The sequence below is a fragment of the Bubalus kerabau genome, chromosome 19 (genome assembly GCF_029407905.1).
Source record: "Bubalus kerabau isolate K-KA32 ecotype Philippines breed swamp buffalo chromosome 19, PCC_UOA_SB_1v2, whole genome shotgun sequence".
NCBI classification, from domain to species: Eukaryota; Metazoa; Chordata; class Mammalia; order Artiodactyla; family Bovidae; genus Bubalus; species Bubalus kerabau.
Genome location: NC_073642.1, coordinates 17,830,083 through 17,847,736, shown reverse-complemented (window position 1 = coordinate 17,847,736; position 17,654 = coordinate 17,830,083). Strand labels below are relative to the sequence as shown.

General features: G+C 41.9%; 1 protein-coding gene across 1 annotated transcript in view; it reads right to left on the bottom strand.

Moving 5' to 3' along the window:
* The window catches only part of AGBL1 (AGBL carboxypeptidase 1), a 261,724-nt gene that overhangs the window by 223,834 nt on the left and 20,236 nt on the right, over positions 1 to 17,654 (bottom strand). The window contains exons 5-10 of the mRNA XM_055556536.1: positions 13,426 to 13,542; positions 11,822 to 12,402; positions 9,494 to 9,577; positions 9,169 to 9,255; positions 6,655 to 6,803; positions 4,259 to 4,346 (exon numbers count right to left, since the gene is read on the bottom strand). Coding sequence (XP_055412511.1) covers positions 4,259 to 4,346; positions 6,655 to 6,803; positions 9,169 to 9,255; positions 9,494 to 9,577; positions 11,822 to 12,402; positions 13,426 to 13,542 — 1,106 coding nt within the window. The remainder of the gene's footprint in view (positions 1 to 4,258; positions 4,347 to 6,654; positions 6,804 to 9,168; positions 9,256 to 9,493; positions 9,578 to 11,821; positions 12,403 to 13,425; positions 13,543 to 17,654) is intronic.

Sequence of the window (17,654 nt, the reverse complement as noted above, 5' to 3'; positions counted from 1 at the left end):
GATGAGCCTGTTTGTGGGGCAGGAATTAGAGAACAGACATAGGAGAACAGACCTAGGGACACAGGAGGGAAAAGGGAGCGGTGAGACAAATAGCGAGATTAAGTCTGACATATATGCATTCCCATGTGTAAAACAGACAGCTAGTGGGAAGCTGCGGTAAACACAGGAAGCTCAGCTCAGTGCTCTGTGATGACCTACAGGGGTGGGGCGGGGAGGGTGGGAGGGGAGTGGGAGTCTCGAAAGGGAGGAGATATATACATACGTATAGCTGATTCACGTCATTGTACAGTAGAAACTAACACAACATTGAAAAGGAATTATACTCCAGTAAAAAAATTAAAAGTCAATGATTCACTCTAATAGAAAGAAGATGCAATTAATTGCAATAAAATACCATATATATATTTTTTTTTTCCAAAACCAACATTATACTCTTTTATTTCAACATAGACTTACTTATATGCTGAATATGTAAGCTTTAATGGAGAGGTACTGTCTTTTTTTTTTTCACTCTTTCTTTTTCTTTTTTTTGTTTTTATTTTTTTTTTAATTTAATTTTATTTTTTAACTTTAGAATATTGTATTGGTTTTGCCATATATCAACATGAATCCACCACAGGTATACACTTGTTTCCCATTCTGAACCCTCCTCCCTCCTCCCTCCTCCCTCCCCGTACCATCCCTCTGGGTCATCCCAGTGCACCAGCCCCAAACATCCAGTATCGTGCATCGAACCTGGACTGGCGACTTGTTTCATATATGATATTATACATGTTTCAATAAAATACCATATATTTTAAAAAAGATTGTGATAAGTAAAAGAGGGAAACAAATACATTTTCTAATCTAAGGCATTTTACCTTAGGGAAAATTACTCTGATTTGTGGTTGAATAGAGATACACATATCTATCCTGTTGTTAGATCACATTATTGGAAATATGTTAACACAATGTGGCCAATCATTGTAAAACAAGCTACGTGACTGTGTAGCAATCTTATCCATTCATCTGCTTGGATTCATGATTGGAAGATGAAAAATGAATTACATTACACATGCATGGTTTTCATGTTACCCCTCTGTTGCTCTTTAATCACATAACAATTGTCTTGTTAATGAATCTAAAAGCTATTAACATTAACACAGGCATTCTTTAGGCCAAGGCTCTGCTTCCTTCTCTTCTGGGCAAATGCTTAGTCCCCTTAAGCTGATGCTTTATCCCCCTCCAAGGAAGAAGCCTCTAGGGGGAGCTATTCCCTCTTCACCCCTACTCCCCAGAGGATGCTGAAAGTTAATGCTTGTCTAGTCTCAGCACCCAACTCCAGTACTCTTGCCTGGAAAATCCCATGGACGGAGGAGCCTGGTAGGCTCCAGTCCATGGGGTCGTTAAGAGTCGGGCACGACTGAGTGACTTCACTTTCACTTTTCACTTTCATGCATTGGAGAAGGAAATGGCAACCCACTCCAGTGTTCTTGCCTGGAGACCCCCAGGGACAGAGGAGCCTAGTGGACTGCTGTCTATGGGGTTGCACAGAGTCGGACATGACTGAGGCAACTTAGCAGCAGCAGCAGCAGCAGTCTCCTACTAAGCTACAGATCCAAGCCTGCTGCAAGCTGGGTTTTTCATGCTTATTTAGGCCGGTCCCACCACTTCATGGGAAATAGATGGGGAAACAGTGGAAACAGTGTCAGACTTTATTTTTCTGGGCTCCAAAATCACTACAGATGGTGACTGCAGCCATGAAATTAAAAGATGCTTACTCCTTGGAAGGAAAGTTATGACCAACCTAGATAGCATATTCAAAAGCAGAGACATTACTTTGCCAACAAAGGTTCGTCTAGTCAAGGCTATGGTTTTTCCTGTGGTCATGTATGGATGTGAGAGTTGGACTGTGAAGAAGAAGGCTGAGCACCAAAGAACTGATGCTTTAGAACTGTGGTGTTGGAGAAGACTCTTGAGAGTCCCTTGGACTGCAAGGAGATCCAACTAGTCCATTCTGAAGGAGATCAGCCCTGGGATTTATTTGGAAGGAATGATGCTAAAGCTGAAACTCCAGTACTTTGGCCACCTCGTGCGAAGAATTGACTCATTGGAAAAGACTCTGATGCTGGGAGGGATTGGGGGCAGGAGGAGAAGGGGACGACAGAGGATGAGATGGCTGGATGGCATCACTGACTCGATGGATGTGAGTCTGAGTGAACTCCGGGAGTTGGTGATGGACAGGGAAGCCTGGCGTGCTGCGATTCATGGGGTTGCAAAGAGTCGGACACGACTGAGCGACTGATCTGATCTGATCTGATCTGATTTAAGGACACTTAAAAGTTATTCCTTTCTAAAACTTTTCATATATTTATGTATTTTATTGGCTTTTTATTTTTCAGACCCCTGTGCTGGGTCTTCGTTGCTGCCTGGGTTTTCTCTATTTGCGATGTGCAGGCTTCTCACTGCGGTGGCTTTTCCTGTGGCAGAGTACAGGCTCTAGGGCAGGTAGGCTTCAGTAGTTGTGGCATGCAGTCTCAGTTCCCCCATGGGACGTGGGATCTTCTTGGACAAGGGATTGAACCCGTGTTCCTTGCATTGGCAGGTGGACTCTTAACTACTGGACCACCAGGGAAGTCTAAAGTTATTCTTGATACACCAACATCCAAATTTATCTTTCATTATTTTCCACTGCAGCTATGGCTCCTATCACCGTAAGGTGATTTTAGTCTCAGTCTCTGTAGACCATAAAAATATCCTAAGAGTCTGTAGCTAGGTGGGCAAGAAAGTAACTGCTATGGAAAATAAATAAAAGTGTATGATTTTGCTATTGTTCTGAAGAATATAAGGAAAATACTAGCCTACCCAGGTCCATATTCTAATACATGCAAGACTGAAGGCTGTCGACTCTTTTATTATTAATATAAACTGTTAGCCCAGCTCTGTGCCTTATAGACTGTCCTTGCTTTGTGGTGATGTTTGCCCTTATGTCTGATAGAGTAATAAGGCTTTAGACCTTCCTCTCTGACAACGCTCCCATCCTCACAGTCTCAAAAACCAAGAGGCATAAGCATTTTTCACTCTTTCTTTTTGATATTTATAACAATCCTAAACTCTCCAATGCCTGATAATATTCTCCAGGGCCCCTTGTCATCTCAGAAACAGATACAACTTACTTTATCCCAGAAAATAGGTAGTAGCCTATCAATTTTTACAATAAACTAGCAATGAGCTAGTTTTAATGGAGAAGGAAATGGCAACCCACTCTAGTATTCTTGCCTGGAGAATCCCAGGGACGGGGGAGCCTGGTGGGCTGCCATCTATGGGGTCGCACGGAGTTGGGCACGACTGAAGCAACTTAGCAGCAGCAGCAGCAGCAATGAGCTAATAATTAATTACATCACTTCTACCTGTCTGCAATTCCTATCTCTCTTTTTTTTTTTTTTTTTTTTGTCTTATGAATTTCTATTTTATTTTCTATCAAAGGAAACTGCACAAATAAGCAATTCATGGGCCTGGAATGAATTTGTTTTATCAAAATACATGGATAATTCAAATTTCATTACAACTTTACAGGATAAATTGATGAAACTGGCTACTGATCAAGAGTTGAAGATGAATTCTGAAAATACTTTTCTCTTTTACTTTTTTCCAAAACGCTATTTGCTGTGGAGGAATAGTTACTCAAGTGTGTTTGTCACATATTCACGCTTACCTACTTTGGAAAACTGAACTGCAGGATGGATAAGAATAAGCCAGAATATCCGAGACATTTTTGTTCACTGAGACAAATGGAAATAGGAAAGAAACTGAAGGCTGATGCGCTAGTCCTAGGTTGAGTCTGTATCCAACCACAAGGTCTAACGGTTTTGATGTGTTTAAATAAGAATAAATGACTTTTCACAAAACCAAAAGATATTTCTTGTGGTCTACTGTGGGTGTCATTTAACATGCTTATGCTTCTGAAAGACACAACATTTGTCATTGAGAGGGTGATGAGTAAACCAGAAAAGCACAGATTGATCAGGTTTATAAGATTAAAATGGAGAAGCAGGAAGGACTTCCCTGGTGGTCCAGTGGCTAAGACTCCATGCTCCCAATGTAGGGAGCCCAGGTTCAGTCCCTGGTCAGGGAACTAGATCCTGTATGCCACAACTAAGACCTGTCATGAAGAAATTAATAAATAGCAAATAAATATTTTTAAAGACATTTTTTAGAATGGAGAAGTAGGAAGTTGAGAGAGAATGAAAGAGCAATGGAAGCTAACAGTCTAACTTACTTGTAATAACAGATGTCGTAGCCTGTCCGTACCCAGGTGGGCTTGCCAAGAAGAGCCTCCTTCATGGAATACAGAGTCAGCTGCATCCCTACACAAAATAAAGGCAGGATTAATCCATGAGGGGGGAAAAAAGGAAAAGAGAGTTGTGGTAGGCTGAATAACAGCCCTGGAACATACCCAGATCTTGGGCCTTCCCTGGCAGTCCAGTAGTTAAGACTCTGAACTTCCAAATGCAGGGGGTACAAGCTTGATCCTGGGCTTCCCTGGTGGCTCAGACAATAAAGAATATGCTTGCAATGCAGGAGAGCAGGTTTCTATCCCTGAGTCAGAAAGATCCCCTGGAAAATGGAATGGCAACCTATTCCAGTATTCTTGCCTGGAGAATTCCATGGACAGGGGAGCCTGACAGGCTAACCACATGGGTTTGCAAAGAGTCAGACATGACTGAGCGACTAACACTTTCAGAAACTAAGATCTCTCATGTCACAATGTGTGGCCAAAAATAAATAAATATATAAATAAAATAAAATTAGGAGTATCTGAAAAATAAAAAAGATACCCTGGTCTTAACCCTTGGGAGCTGTGTGTTAACCTTCTATGACAAAAGAGACTTTGTGGATATGATTAAATTAAGTATCTTGAGAGGAGGAGATCCTGGTTGTCCCTAAATTCAATCACACATGTCTTTCCAAGAGAGAGGCTGGGAGAGGTTTGAGTTTAGAGGAGAAGCAATGTGACTGAAGCAGAGAGATTTGAAGATGCTCTGACGCTGAAGATGGTGGAAAGGGCCATGAGCCAAGGAATGTGAGGAATACAGCTCTGAAAGCTGGAGAACAAAAATAAATAATCTGCTACACTGTCCAGAGGAAGCCTTCCAACACCTCGACTTAAGCCCAGGGAAACTGATTTGGGACTTGTGGACTTCGGAACTGTAAAAGAATACATTTGTCTTCTTTAAAACCACAAAATATGAGACAATTTATTACAACAGCTACAGCAAGTGAATTCAGAAGTCAAGGATTCCCTTTTCTCTTTCTATACCAGCAAAAGTCTATTTCATCACTGCCAGACAGACGCAACATCCTGTGCTCGAGCCTGGAGATGTGGGAATACTTTTTCTTTCCTCAAAGCCACTCAGTGCATCAGTATATGAGCCAACAGTAACAGGCAGAACTTCCAGTTTCTAGACACATTCAAGATAAATATGGGCTCCTAATCACTCTTTGTCCCTTGAATGCCTCCTCTAAAACAGCCACAGGTGTTAGGGAGAATTTAAACATTCTCCACTGTTTTCTGAGAGTGTAAATGAGCGTTGTCCCGTTGAATTGTGCTGTTTGCCTGTCTGGCACAAACAGAGCAATGCGTGTGCTCCTGGGGGGTTCACGAGCTGGAGAGAAGGGATAAGTGAGAGGGTTCACTGACTTCAAAAAGTTCAAGCTGAGACAGGGAGGCAGGTAGTTGTGAAAAGTTACGTGAGGTACAATAAGGCCCCTACATATAGACGAGTTCTGTTTCAAGACAGCATTCCTAAGTCCAATTTGTTCATAAGTCCAATAAGTTAGCCTAAGTACCCAACTACCATCATCAATTATATAGTACTGTACTGTAATAGGTTTATGATACTTTGCACACAAATTACACATAGCACAGACAAATCTTCTTTTTTTTTTAATTTTAATCTCATAGAACAGTACCTTGAAAACTACAGTAATACAGTACAATAGCTGGCATACAGGGGCTGGAATCAAGTGAACAGGCCAGAAGAGTTACTGATGGAGGAGGGAGAGAAGGTGGGAGATGGTAGAGCTGAAGGATCGTCAGCAATAGGAGATGGAGGGCAAGCTGCAATGTCATTCATGCTTAATATTGATGGCATAGGTTCTGATTCCTTGCTAGATTCAGTTCTATCTACTCTCTTGAAAAAAAATAAAAAATGATCCAGTGATTCCTGGATTGTAATGTACCAGCTACATCACCGCTGTTTTACACTTGCTTCCACTCATCATGGGCTTGAGATAAAGATACTGCGGACAGTACACAAAAGAACAACTATTTATATAGGATACATGGGGGTGACAATGTATACCACGCACGTGAACTAACTTAAGTGACTGGATGTGCAAATGCACGTTTACATCTTGGAAAGTTTGCAACTTAAAGGTTCATATGCAGGGGACTTCCTTTAGTTACATTGCATGGCAGAAGGAGACTTTCCCATTCCCCTCCCACAGTGGAAATGTGCTCTAGGTTGGCGGCTTTCTTGCCATTTAGCTTAACCAAAACATACCATCCCAACTTCAAACCCTATGCAACCCAAGCAGAGCTTGGTCCAACACTCAAAAGTGACATCATTTTTGGTATTGTTGTGAAAGTCTCTCTTCCCTGAGTGCACATACCGTAATTGAACTGGCTGTTGGGCTTCTCACAGTTGATGATGTTGAAGCGGTAGGGGGCAGCGGCCCTCATACCGCTCACCTTGAAGTAGAACCACTGCTGGTGCTGCGTGCTATTCACATCAGCATTGACCAGTAAGTCATACTCAAACCTGCAAAGGCAGAAGCAAAATGGGTGGGTTAAAAGCCTTCAAGAGAACTTCCAACAATGAGAAATCCACACATCTCAGGTTCTGGATGACAGATCTAAGACCCAGGATCTTAGTTGGCTGGTAAGCTTTAGTTTTCATCCTTGTCTCACAATTTTGGACACGGGCTCTAGAAATTTAAAGACAGGGAAGCAGTATCCTGGTATTAAAGGAGTCAGTTATACAATTAGAGCACATCTTTTTATTAAACAGTAATAAAGCTTCAAGTAGTCATGTACGGATGTCAGACTTGGACCATAAAGGAGGCTGAGTGCCAAAGAATTGATGCTTTTGAATTGTGGTGATGGAGAAAACCCTTGAGAGTCCCTTGAACTGCAAGGAGATCAAGCAAACCCTACAGACATGAATTTGAGCAAACTCCAGGAGATAGTGGAGGACAGAGGAGCCTGGCGTGCTGCAGTCCTTTGGGTCACAAAGACCCAGACGTGACTTAGCAACTGAACGATGACAGTAACAATGAAGTGTCTATCCAGGTTGAAAGACAGAAGTGTGCTATATTCCAGAGAAAAATGTGGTCACATCTGGTCGGATATGCCATCACTATCTGATGCTAGACATGACTTTTGAGCATCGGTCTCCTCATATGAAAATTAGAAATAGTGTCTAAACTTGCAGTACTGTTTGTAAAGATTAAGTAGAATCAGATCAGATCAGATCAGTTGCTGTCGTGTCCGACTCTTTGCGACCCCATGAATCGCAGCACGCCAGGCCTCCCTGTCCATCACCAACTCCCGGAGTTCACTCAGACTCATGTCCATCGAGTCAGTGATGCCATCCAGCCATTTCATCCTCTGTCATTCCCTTCTCCTCCTGCCCCCAATCCCTCCCAGCATCAGAGTCTTTTCCAATGAGTCAACTCTCTGCATGAGATGGCCAAAGTACTGGAGTTTCAGCTTTAGCATCATTCCTTCCAAAGAAATCCCAGGGCTGATCTCCTTCAGAATGGACTGGTTGGATCTCCTTGCAGTCCAAGGGACTCTCAAGAGTCTTCTCCAACACCACAGTTGAAAAGCATCCATTCTTCGGCACTCAGCCTTCTTCACAGTCCAACTCTCACATCCATACATGACCACAGGAAAAACCATAGCCTTGACTAGACGGACCTTTAGAATAGCATATGTAAATCCCCATCAGGGCAACAAACATGAATTAGACTAGTAATGAAGGATCTGCCTGTTTGCCCCCCCCCTTTTTAATTAATTTAGCTTGTATGCACTAAAGTATACAAATCTTAAATGTACAACTCAATGAGTTTAAACAAATTCATCTGGACACACCTGTCTGACAGTTCACTGGATCAATATGTAGAACAGTTCCTGCACCCCAGAAAGTCCTTATGTGTCTCCACCCTGTCACTATGTCTCCAAAAACGATTTTTTGAGCTTTAGCAATGAAATTGGCAATGCAGTTTTAACTTAATATTATCATCAGGTTACTTTGTTTTCAAAAAGTCTTATCCCTGCCCCTTGACACACTCTTTTTCATAGAATTGAGCTTTATTCTAAGATAAAGTCACAATAGGGTTTGAAGCAGGGGGAGGACTTGAATCAGATTTTTTTTTTCTTTCAAGCACCCAGTGTTGTTAAGCAAGTAATCAAAGTCAGTATCACCAACAGTAAAACAAAATAACACTGTGTCCTTGCCATTTTATGACATCAGGAAAAGGCAATGTAAAATCATCACCAGTGTAAAAGTGTTGCCAAAATAAATGTTTCTCCAGAATCTAATCATGAAGCAGGAAACAGATTCTGGGTGTGGGTCCTTTACTCTGAATTTTTAAAAACGGCAGTGTCAGTGTCATGAAAGGCCATAAAAAGATGATCAAGTGAATAGTTCTAGATTAAGGTATGTGCCAAGTACGTGGTCTTTGATAGAGTTCTGGAATTTAAAAAAAAGAAAAAAAAAAGCCATAAAGGTATTTGTGACATTTGGGGAAATTTGTGTATAGACACTATCATTACATGATCTGCCAGTTGCATGTGGGATCTTCCCAGACCAGGGATCAAACCCACAAGTCCCTGCATTGGCAGGTGGATTCTTAATCACCAGACCACCTGAGAAGTCAAAGTCCCCACTTTCTTGACATCAGCTAATGAGTTCCCTGATGTGTTGGTAAACATTTAACAATCAACTGTTAGGAAAATAAAAAAACCTTCTCATGCTGGGCGGTTTGTATGTTGTAAATGCTCCCACCATGATAGATTTCAAACTATCAATGTGAGGTCCCTGAAAACAGAGGACGGGACAGATAGTTGCAAAATGCTGGCTTGAGCTGCCAGGACCTACCCCTGCAGCTTTCCTTACTTACTCACGCACTTGGATGGCTTTGCGAAGATTTCCGGACTCAAACGCGGAGAAGAACTGCAAGCAGTCAGAAGCAGAATTTTGCAAAGGCCTGAAATGAATTAAAGAACCTATTATTATAGGAGTAACTGCTATTCTTAGACACAGTTTGACATTTCTTAGAGATAAGCTTTATCTTACAGATCTTTAACACGAATTTTCACTATGATGTTTTCAGGAGAAGGAATGGATTACTAACTTAAAATATTCGTATTCACATGCCATTAAAAGGTTATTCAATATGCCCACCACCCCTCACCCTCGCTCCACTGATGTTCAGGACCACCTACCAAGGCTCATCTAAACTGAAGACAACCTTATTTATAATATCACTTGGCTGGATGAGTCTCCGGACATCCTCAAGTATCTTGATCCTGGAGAGGAAAATTGGAAACATTTTAAGGGTTGGCCCTCACTCCTTACCCCATTCATCCTATGTCATGTGAAAAGCACTTTGGGAGTCATCAGTGAATTATGAAAGAAAAATGCAATAATACCCCAACCTTCAGCTGAATGAGTACAAAAAGCAGTATGCCTCCTTCCTTTCCTTCATTACCAAACAATAAAACTGCACCGAGCAGTAGGAATGTACGAAGCTGTGATGCCAGATTGTAGTTTTAGGAGAACTGTCTATTTGAAGGAGGGTTTTGTCAAGAGCATTCGGGCTGAAGGACTCTGAGAGCTTCTGGCTGTGGGAATAAGAGGGTCCTTTGCACTAAGCCAGGAGACATCAGGGTTGCTGACTGTTAGCCTCCTCAAGGGAGGTGCCAGTAAGGCCTTAAACTTTTGTATCATTTATACTCCTTGGTTCTGTTTGCTCCAAAAGATTATGTCTAAGAAACATCTTTTGTCTAAGAAACAGCAAAGTGTGCTCAGTCAAATCTGACTCTTTACAGCCCCATGGACTGTAGCCCGCCAGGCTCCACTGTCCATAGAAGTCTCCAGGCAAAAACACTGGAATAGGTTGCCATTTCCTCTTCCAGGGGATCTTCCTGACCCAGGGATCAAACCCACGTCTCCTGTGTCTCCTGCACTGGCAGGTGGATTCTTTACCACTGTGCCACCTGAGAAGCCCAAGAAACAGTAATATCTGGGAGATTGAAGTACAAGAAAAAAGGATACCTAAGAATCTTTCAGATTCCCTCCCTAAATTTCCATTCCAGGTCTCTGTGGTAGGGAGCGGTAGGAGAAGAGGAAGGATATGTCAACACGAGGCTTGAATTCAGGGGAAAGTGTCCTGGCCAGGGGGGTGTGGAGGTGAGCCAGCCCCTGCAGTGGGTCTCCCGGGAAACAGAGCATTTAGGTAAGGTCAGAGACAAGAGGTCAGAGAGGTCAGAGACGTCAGCCAAAAGACCAAGTAGGAGCACTTATTTCTTGGGCTCCACCATCAATTTGCTGATGAACTTGAATATAAGTTAACAAAACTTACTGCTATGCACCCTTTACTGCATAGACTTAATGCATATATACTCAATTTTTTTCCACGAAGATGGGTTTTTTCCCCTCGGCTTTAGTAACTTTCTTTTTAATCTCACTAGGCGATTCCCAAGGCTAACTCCCTTCCATGCATGCTGGGAATAATCCATCACCCAAAGATGGAAGATGCATTTTTTCCTTACAATCCTCAGTGATGCAGCCAAACTATTCCCCAAGCTAAGTCAGGTTCTGTAAGGTTGAGGCTGTTGCATGGAGGTCTACCACATCCTCGAATCGAGAGATCAGACTCCAATTTGCACTGAATGAGAAAAGTGAAAGTGAAGTCACTTAGTCGTGTCCGACTCTGCGACCCGTGGACTGTAGCCCACGAAGCTCCTCCATCCATGGGATTCTCTAGGCAAGAATACTGGAGTGGGTTGCCATTTCCTTCTCCACTGAATGAGAAAAGTGACCCCAAATAATCCACACTTGTTTGTTTGTTTGTTTTCCTGAGGAACTTCCTTTAGGGAATGATCCCAGTGTTTGGTGGAAATAGATAATCTTTTCCTTTTGTAGGATTTGCAATGGACAGGAGCTAAGCAGTTGCATTTGAATCATCTAAGAAACTCATTTTGCAGACACACATCCACTACCTGGAGGAGGGCACGGCAACCAACTCCAGTATTATTGCCTGGAGAACCTCATGGAGAAAGGAGCCTGGTGGGTCACAAAGAGTCGGACACAGCTGAATAACCAACACTTTCACTTTAAGGTCTACCACTCTATACTTGGTTCTGAAATGTCCTAGTAGAGAGACAAGCTTGTATATTTGGCAAAAATGTTCTTAAGGGTCGTGAGGTTTTTTTAATTTCTTTTTTTCATGTGGACTATTTTTAAAGTCTTTATTGAATTTGTTACAACATTGCTTCTGTTTTTATGCTTTAGTGTTTTGGCATGCGGGAGCTTAGCTCCCAGACCAGGGATTGAATCAGCACCCCCTGCATTGGAAGGTAAAGTCCTAACCACTGGACCATCAAGGAAGCTTGTCCTTAAGGGTTTTCAGATGCTCCTGACTAATGTTCATTTTTTTAAAGATAACAGAACTATCTGCACCAACCATTCCACCTACAAAAATATTTACTAAAGAAGCAAAAAAAAAAAAAACAAAAAACACATAGCTCCCAAGTTAGTAACACCATCACCTTTGGACTCCACATTTACGTTGCAACATAGGCTGGGCAGAGAGAGGTGGACAATGTCCCCAGAAATCAGGAAATGCCATCATGCTGAAGTCAGCCACAGATCTGGTTCTCCTGGCTTTGGCCATATAAAGATAGGGGTCATGGAAGACCACAGGCTTCAGATGTGTCTGCAGGAGCTGATCTATGAATTCGGCAGTTTCTCTAGTCTTAGTGGAATTGGAAAAGGAAGCACCTATCCTTGGGCAGGAAATCGCATCCATATCCCAAGCATCCTCACGGAAGGATGCCTGAATGTCTGAGACGTCACTTCCAGAAGAACCTATCCCAGGACCATTAGAGTGTACATTTCGGTATGAATTCATCCCAGCTCCTCTTTTGGAAGTTAGATGTATGCTGGACCTCCCCATCTTCACCCTGCTCAGAAGAGAGGTTTGGACCGGGACTTCTTTTTCTTGTCCCCCGGAGATTTGGTCCTTATTCAAGCAAAGCCCCTTTGGGGAGGCAGCAGTTGGAATGTGATGGTGATTGGCATACTCAGTCTCATCAGAATTCAGATCATCTCCAGGCTTGGACTCCAGTTCCTTCAGGTTAAAAGGAGAAAAGAATATGTCATTGTTTCCTTCCAATAGAGAATGCAATCCGATCCCTGTCCTTACTCTCTGGGCACAGAGCTAAGCATAAATCCTGTCAACTGGAAAGCTTTTTCCAAGGTCAGTCAACGAAAGTCTAAGCTTCAAGAGTCATAGAAATGGTAGAATCCTAGCAACTCGCATTTGGAAGGGGCATTCAGTGGGCCTAGTACAGTTCTACATGAATGCCTCCTGAGACACCTCAAGCATTTACAGTCTAGGCAAACAACTCACTTACAGAAGCTTCCTTGCATCCCAAGCTGCTTCTTTGCATTTGTGGGTGATTTTGATTATTTTTAAGATATTATTTCTTACATTTAACTAAAATTTCCTTCCCTGAAACTTTTACCCACTGATCCCCTTCTGCTTTCTAGAGCAAAATGCAGTATGTTAACTCTCTTCTATAAGTGACTTAGCTTATACTCTTAGAAGTAGCTAAATTCATGCTTTATTAAGAATCATAAGAAAAGAATGGAGGTCCAAAAGTAGGTCTAAAATTAGGTGGGAACAGCACTAGCAGCAGCAACTAGTCACTGAACTGACTTCACTAGGTATAAGGTTCTTGATTTGTATCCACTAACAAAGAAACCCTAGAATCAGGCTGGGCACCTTCAGAAAGCCAAGGAGTACAACCTTTCCATTTTGACAAGGGGACAGTTAAATCACCAAGATTTTCACTGCTTATCAGTGCGTGGGGGTAGGCACCTTGCCCACCAGACAACAGGCTGCAATGTGAGCCTTCATCCTATTTCCTTCCTAGGTCCCGGTGCCACACTGTAGAACCCTTGCATGCATCTGTGGCTCTGCCACCTTCTCACGTTTGTGTTTAGCCTTATGCTTCTCTTTCAGAAAGATCCCAGAAGCAGATTGCTAAAAATGAGTGATGCTTTCCTTGTGGAAACCTGTCTGGCCTCCCAGCGCCAGCAAAGAACCCATGGGCATCACCAAGGAGCAGAACCACAGCTGACACCCTACCTCAAAGCTGCAGGAGAGCTCAAGACACATTTCCTTGTATTGCATTAGCTCTTCTTCAGGCCGGTCAAGACCAGGTTTGGAGCTCAGCTTGTTCACATCTGTTTCCAAGTCATCATCCTGTGATGGAATATTCAAAACATATGTTACCAACAGGCATATGTTTATTCAAAACATATGCCATCCTGAGAAATATCGAGACAAGCTACAGATGTGCTTCTTCAGCATCATGGGCACAGTTCTCTTGCCTCCAAATTATAGGGCTAGCCTAGTCAAGGATAATTTAATATGTAAGATTGTATTTCTTAAATAAAAAGAAAGAAGATAATTTTTGTCAGCACTCATGTCAGTATTTATCAACATTCATCACAAATAAATAATTTATGCAAAATGAGATGAACTGGGTAAACAATATAAAAGAATTGCTTTTATCTCATCACCACTTTCTTCAACATAATTATAATTGTCATCTTTATTCATCTGTCTACCCATTTAAATAATTCTTTTTGCAAACATTTAATGAGCACCAACTATGAAAGGGTACTAGCCTAGGTACTGAGACCCAGAGATAATGGAACAGACCAAGGTCCATGATCCCATAGAACTTACCTTCTAGTGAGAGAAGGAAGACAGGAATTAAGTAAGCAAATGCATGAATAAGGTGACTTCGAACAGTGATAAATGTCATGGGAAGAATGAAAGGGGGTAGAGTGATTATGAGTGAGGCTGGGGTACAAGAAGCTGAGGAAGTCACATTTTAACTAGACCTAAATGATCATAAGGGCTAACTAGGCAAAGACTTGAGGAAAGGAATTACTAACCAAAAAAAAAATACAAAAACAGCTTAAATTTGCTTATAGAAAGAAGGTGGCCAAACCTATACACGCACATACAGAACAAGAACATTTATGAATGTATAACTGAATCACTTTGCTGTACATGAGAAGTTAACACCACATGATAAATCAACTATACTTCAATAAAATATTTTTTTAAAAACTTTTACATAGAAAGAAGGTGGTTGAAGCGTAAAGTGTAAGAGGAAGCCTGGAGGAGTCAAGATGATGCTGGAACTCCCAGGCTTTGAGGAGGAGGTTGTAACCTCTGGCTACACCTTTATCTCTTTGTACATCAAAAAGTTTACCAAGTCACCACCAGCCATTTCTTCATTGGACTGAATAATCCCAGACCCTTTACTTCTTCTTCTAGATCATCATTTCATAATAGTTTTATAGCGATGGTGACTCTCCTCCAAACACTTCTCTATTTCCAAAGGTTCTAGATTCATACGGAGAAAGGACATCAAGAATCAGTTTAATCTCTTCATCTCTCTGTGCTTCTTCTAGATCAAATTTCCCTAATAAAATGGGGTGGCGGGGGGGAGTGCAGATTCTACCCTATAGTTTAGGAGTCTATTTTGTTAGTTAAGGAAAAATCTGAGAGTCCTGAGAGTCTGGATTATTCTTCCCTAAATCAAATAAATTGTGAAAATAAATGTTTATATTCCTGATTCAGGGGATAAAAATGCAATATTTCATCCATCTTCTGCAATTTCCCTCCAAACTTTAAATTAAAAGAAATACAGATTCCCATGAGGTTGATATAATGATATTTTCAGACCCAAATTCCTTAGCCTGGTATTAGAGATCCCAACACTTATCCTTTCAGCTTCGTCCATCAGATCCTCCTTGCTTCCACCATCTCTGCTCCAGCCTCAGCCATGCCCTGAGGTGGCACCAATAGAAATGCAACCTGGAAAGCATTGAGAAGCATCTCCCCACCAGCAAGTAAGGCCAGTATGTCTGGTGTGAAGAGTGTTCGGTAGCCCATGAGTTTCAGCCTAACTAGGTGATCTACTTAGCATTAGAGCAGAAGTTAGCAATCTATGGATTTCCCAGGTGGTGCTACTGATAAAGAACCCACCTGCCAATGCAGGAGACATAAGAGACGCAGGTTCAATTCCCTGAGACAGGAAGATCCCCTGAAAGAGGGCATGGGAACCAACTCCAGCATTCTTGCCTGGAGAACCCCATGGGGAGAGGAGCCTGGCGGGCTATGGTACATAGGGTCGCAACTGATGACCACAACTAATCACAATTATGTACATAGGTCACGACTGATGACCCACTGCTTGCTTGTGTAAATAAAGTTTTATTGTAACAGAACCATGCCCATTCATTGATATATTGTCTATGATGCCTTTCTCAGTGTGATAGTAAAGTGGAGTACTTGTAAGAGACCATTACTTTTTAAAAAATATTTATTTATTTATTTGGCTTTACCAGCTCTTAGTTGCAGCATGTGGGATCTAGTTCCCTGATCAACCAAGGATCAAACCTTGGCCCGCTGCATTGGGAGCTTGGAGTCTTAGCTACTGGACCACCAGGGAATTCCCCCAGAGATCCCTTCTAGTCTTTAAAGATTGAATCTTGGCCTCTGAATCTCCAGGCATTCAGGCAGGTTGTCAACTCCTTGCATATTTTATAAATACCATTTATATTTATTTATCAGTAGACCAACTTCTCTGCACTCACAGCAACCCAGACAAGCTTCATCATTTAGGGATTCTGGAACCCATACAACCCAGATAAGGTCCTTCTTCCTCAGACTGGACCTTTCCAATACTGACTTTGGCCAGCATTAGATTTGAGTTCAACACCCTTTTGAAGGGACTAATTTGAACTCTGGCAGAGACAATCCCCAAGTTGACCAGACTGATTTCTTTGAAGATAAAAATTGTGTCTCATTTGCTTTTGTATCACAATATCATCCCCAAGATGCAGGGATGCATGAGAGAGCATTTTGTAAATCATGCTCTTTGGAGAGACTACTCAGGTGAAGAATTAGAAGGAAACTAAGGACACTAGTATTTTTAAAGAGTAAAGGTATTTTCTTTTAAATATCTTTGGTAACTGAAAAATAGAACTTAAGATGTTTCTACATAGAATGTTTTCATATAACTTCAGCTTCATGCCTTTATATTTTTCTGAAAAGCTAATGAGTATCCAGATATATACTCCCTCAGTTCTCTCTGAGAAGCCTGTGAGGGGACTCTGTGTCACCAAGTGAGGGGACTAAGGAAGCAGCAGTTCCATATACCACAGAATGGGTGCTAATTATGACTTCCACTTGGCAAGTTGAGACTGCTCGTTACTTCTCCATTACAGCTAGCAGCCTTTCAAAAATGTAACACTCACGTTGGCTTTGATTAGAAGGTAAAGGTGTATTCTCATTGCAGGAGAAAATTTTGAGGCCTTATTTGGAATATCACCAAGTCTTTCACAGTTGTGTTTTTCTTTAGCAGTTAACTTTTTTTAAACAAATAGATAAGATTCAGGGTCATGAATACATAGAATGTACTTGGTTACTTAGAATTTGGTTAAGGTGAATTTTGGAGAACAGAAAATAGGTTTTAGGGTCTCACTTCCCTGGTGGCTCAGAGGTTAAAGCGTCTTCCTGCAATGCAGGAGACCTGGGTTCGATCCCTGGGCCGGGAAGATCCCCTGGAGAAGGAAATGGCACCCCACTCCAGTACTCTTGCCTGGAGAATCCCATGGATGGAGGAGCCTGGTGGGCTACAGTCCACGGGGTTGCAAAGAGTCGGACACGACTGAGCGAATCCTTAGTACTTAGTAGTAGTATCATCCCTAAGAACTTAGCATGCTGCTGCACACACGAATCATATCCAAGAAAATATCTGAAAGAAATAAAAAGTTTAAGAGGAGGAAAAAAAGGAAGGAAGAGCTTGAATTCATACATCTGTACATCCTCTTCTCCAGGGTCTATCTAAATCTAATGTTTATTTTCATGAGGGAAAAATCATGGCCAATTCCCAGTTGATATTCATTGTAAGTTTCTCCTTCCTTATGATGATGCTTTTCAATCAAAGAATAGCATCTGACTATCCACACTCAAGACCCTTTACAGATACAAGAAGTTCCTTTTAATAATTCTTTCTAACAGACTTCTCCCAATTAGCAACTAAGATTTTTCAAATGAAAAGGCCATAAAGTCCTGGGTCACTTCTCTGACCAGCAATAAATACTCTTGGTTTCTTGCCCATATGTTGCTGCTGCTGTGTCACTTCACTCATGTCCGACTCTTTGTGACCCTATGGACCGTAGCCCGCCAGGCTCTTCCGTCCATGGGATCCTCCAGACAAGAATACTGGAGTGGGTTGCCATTTCCTCCTCCAGGAGATCTGCCTGACCCAGGGATCAAACCCACATCTC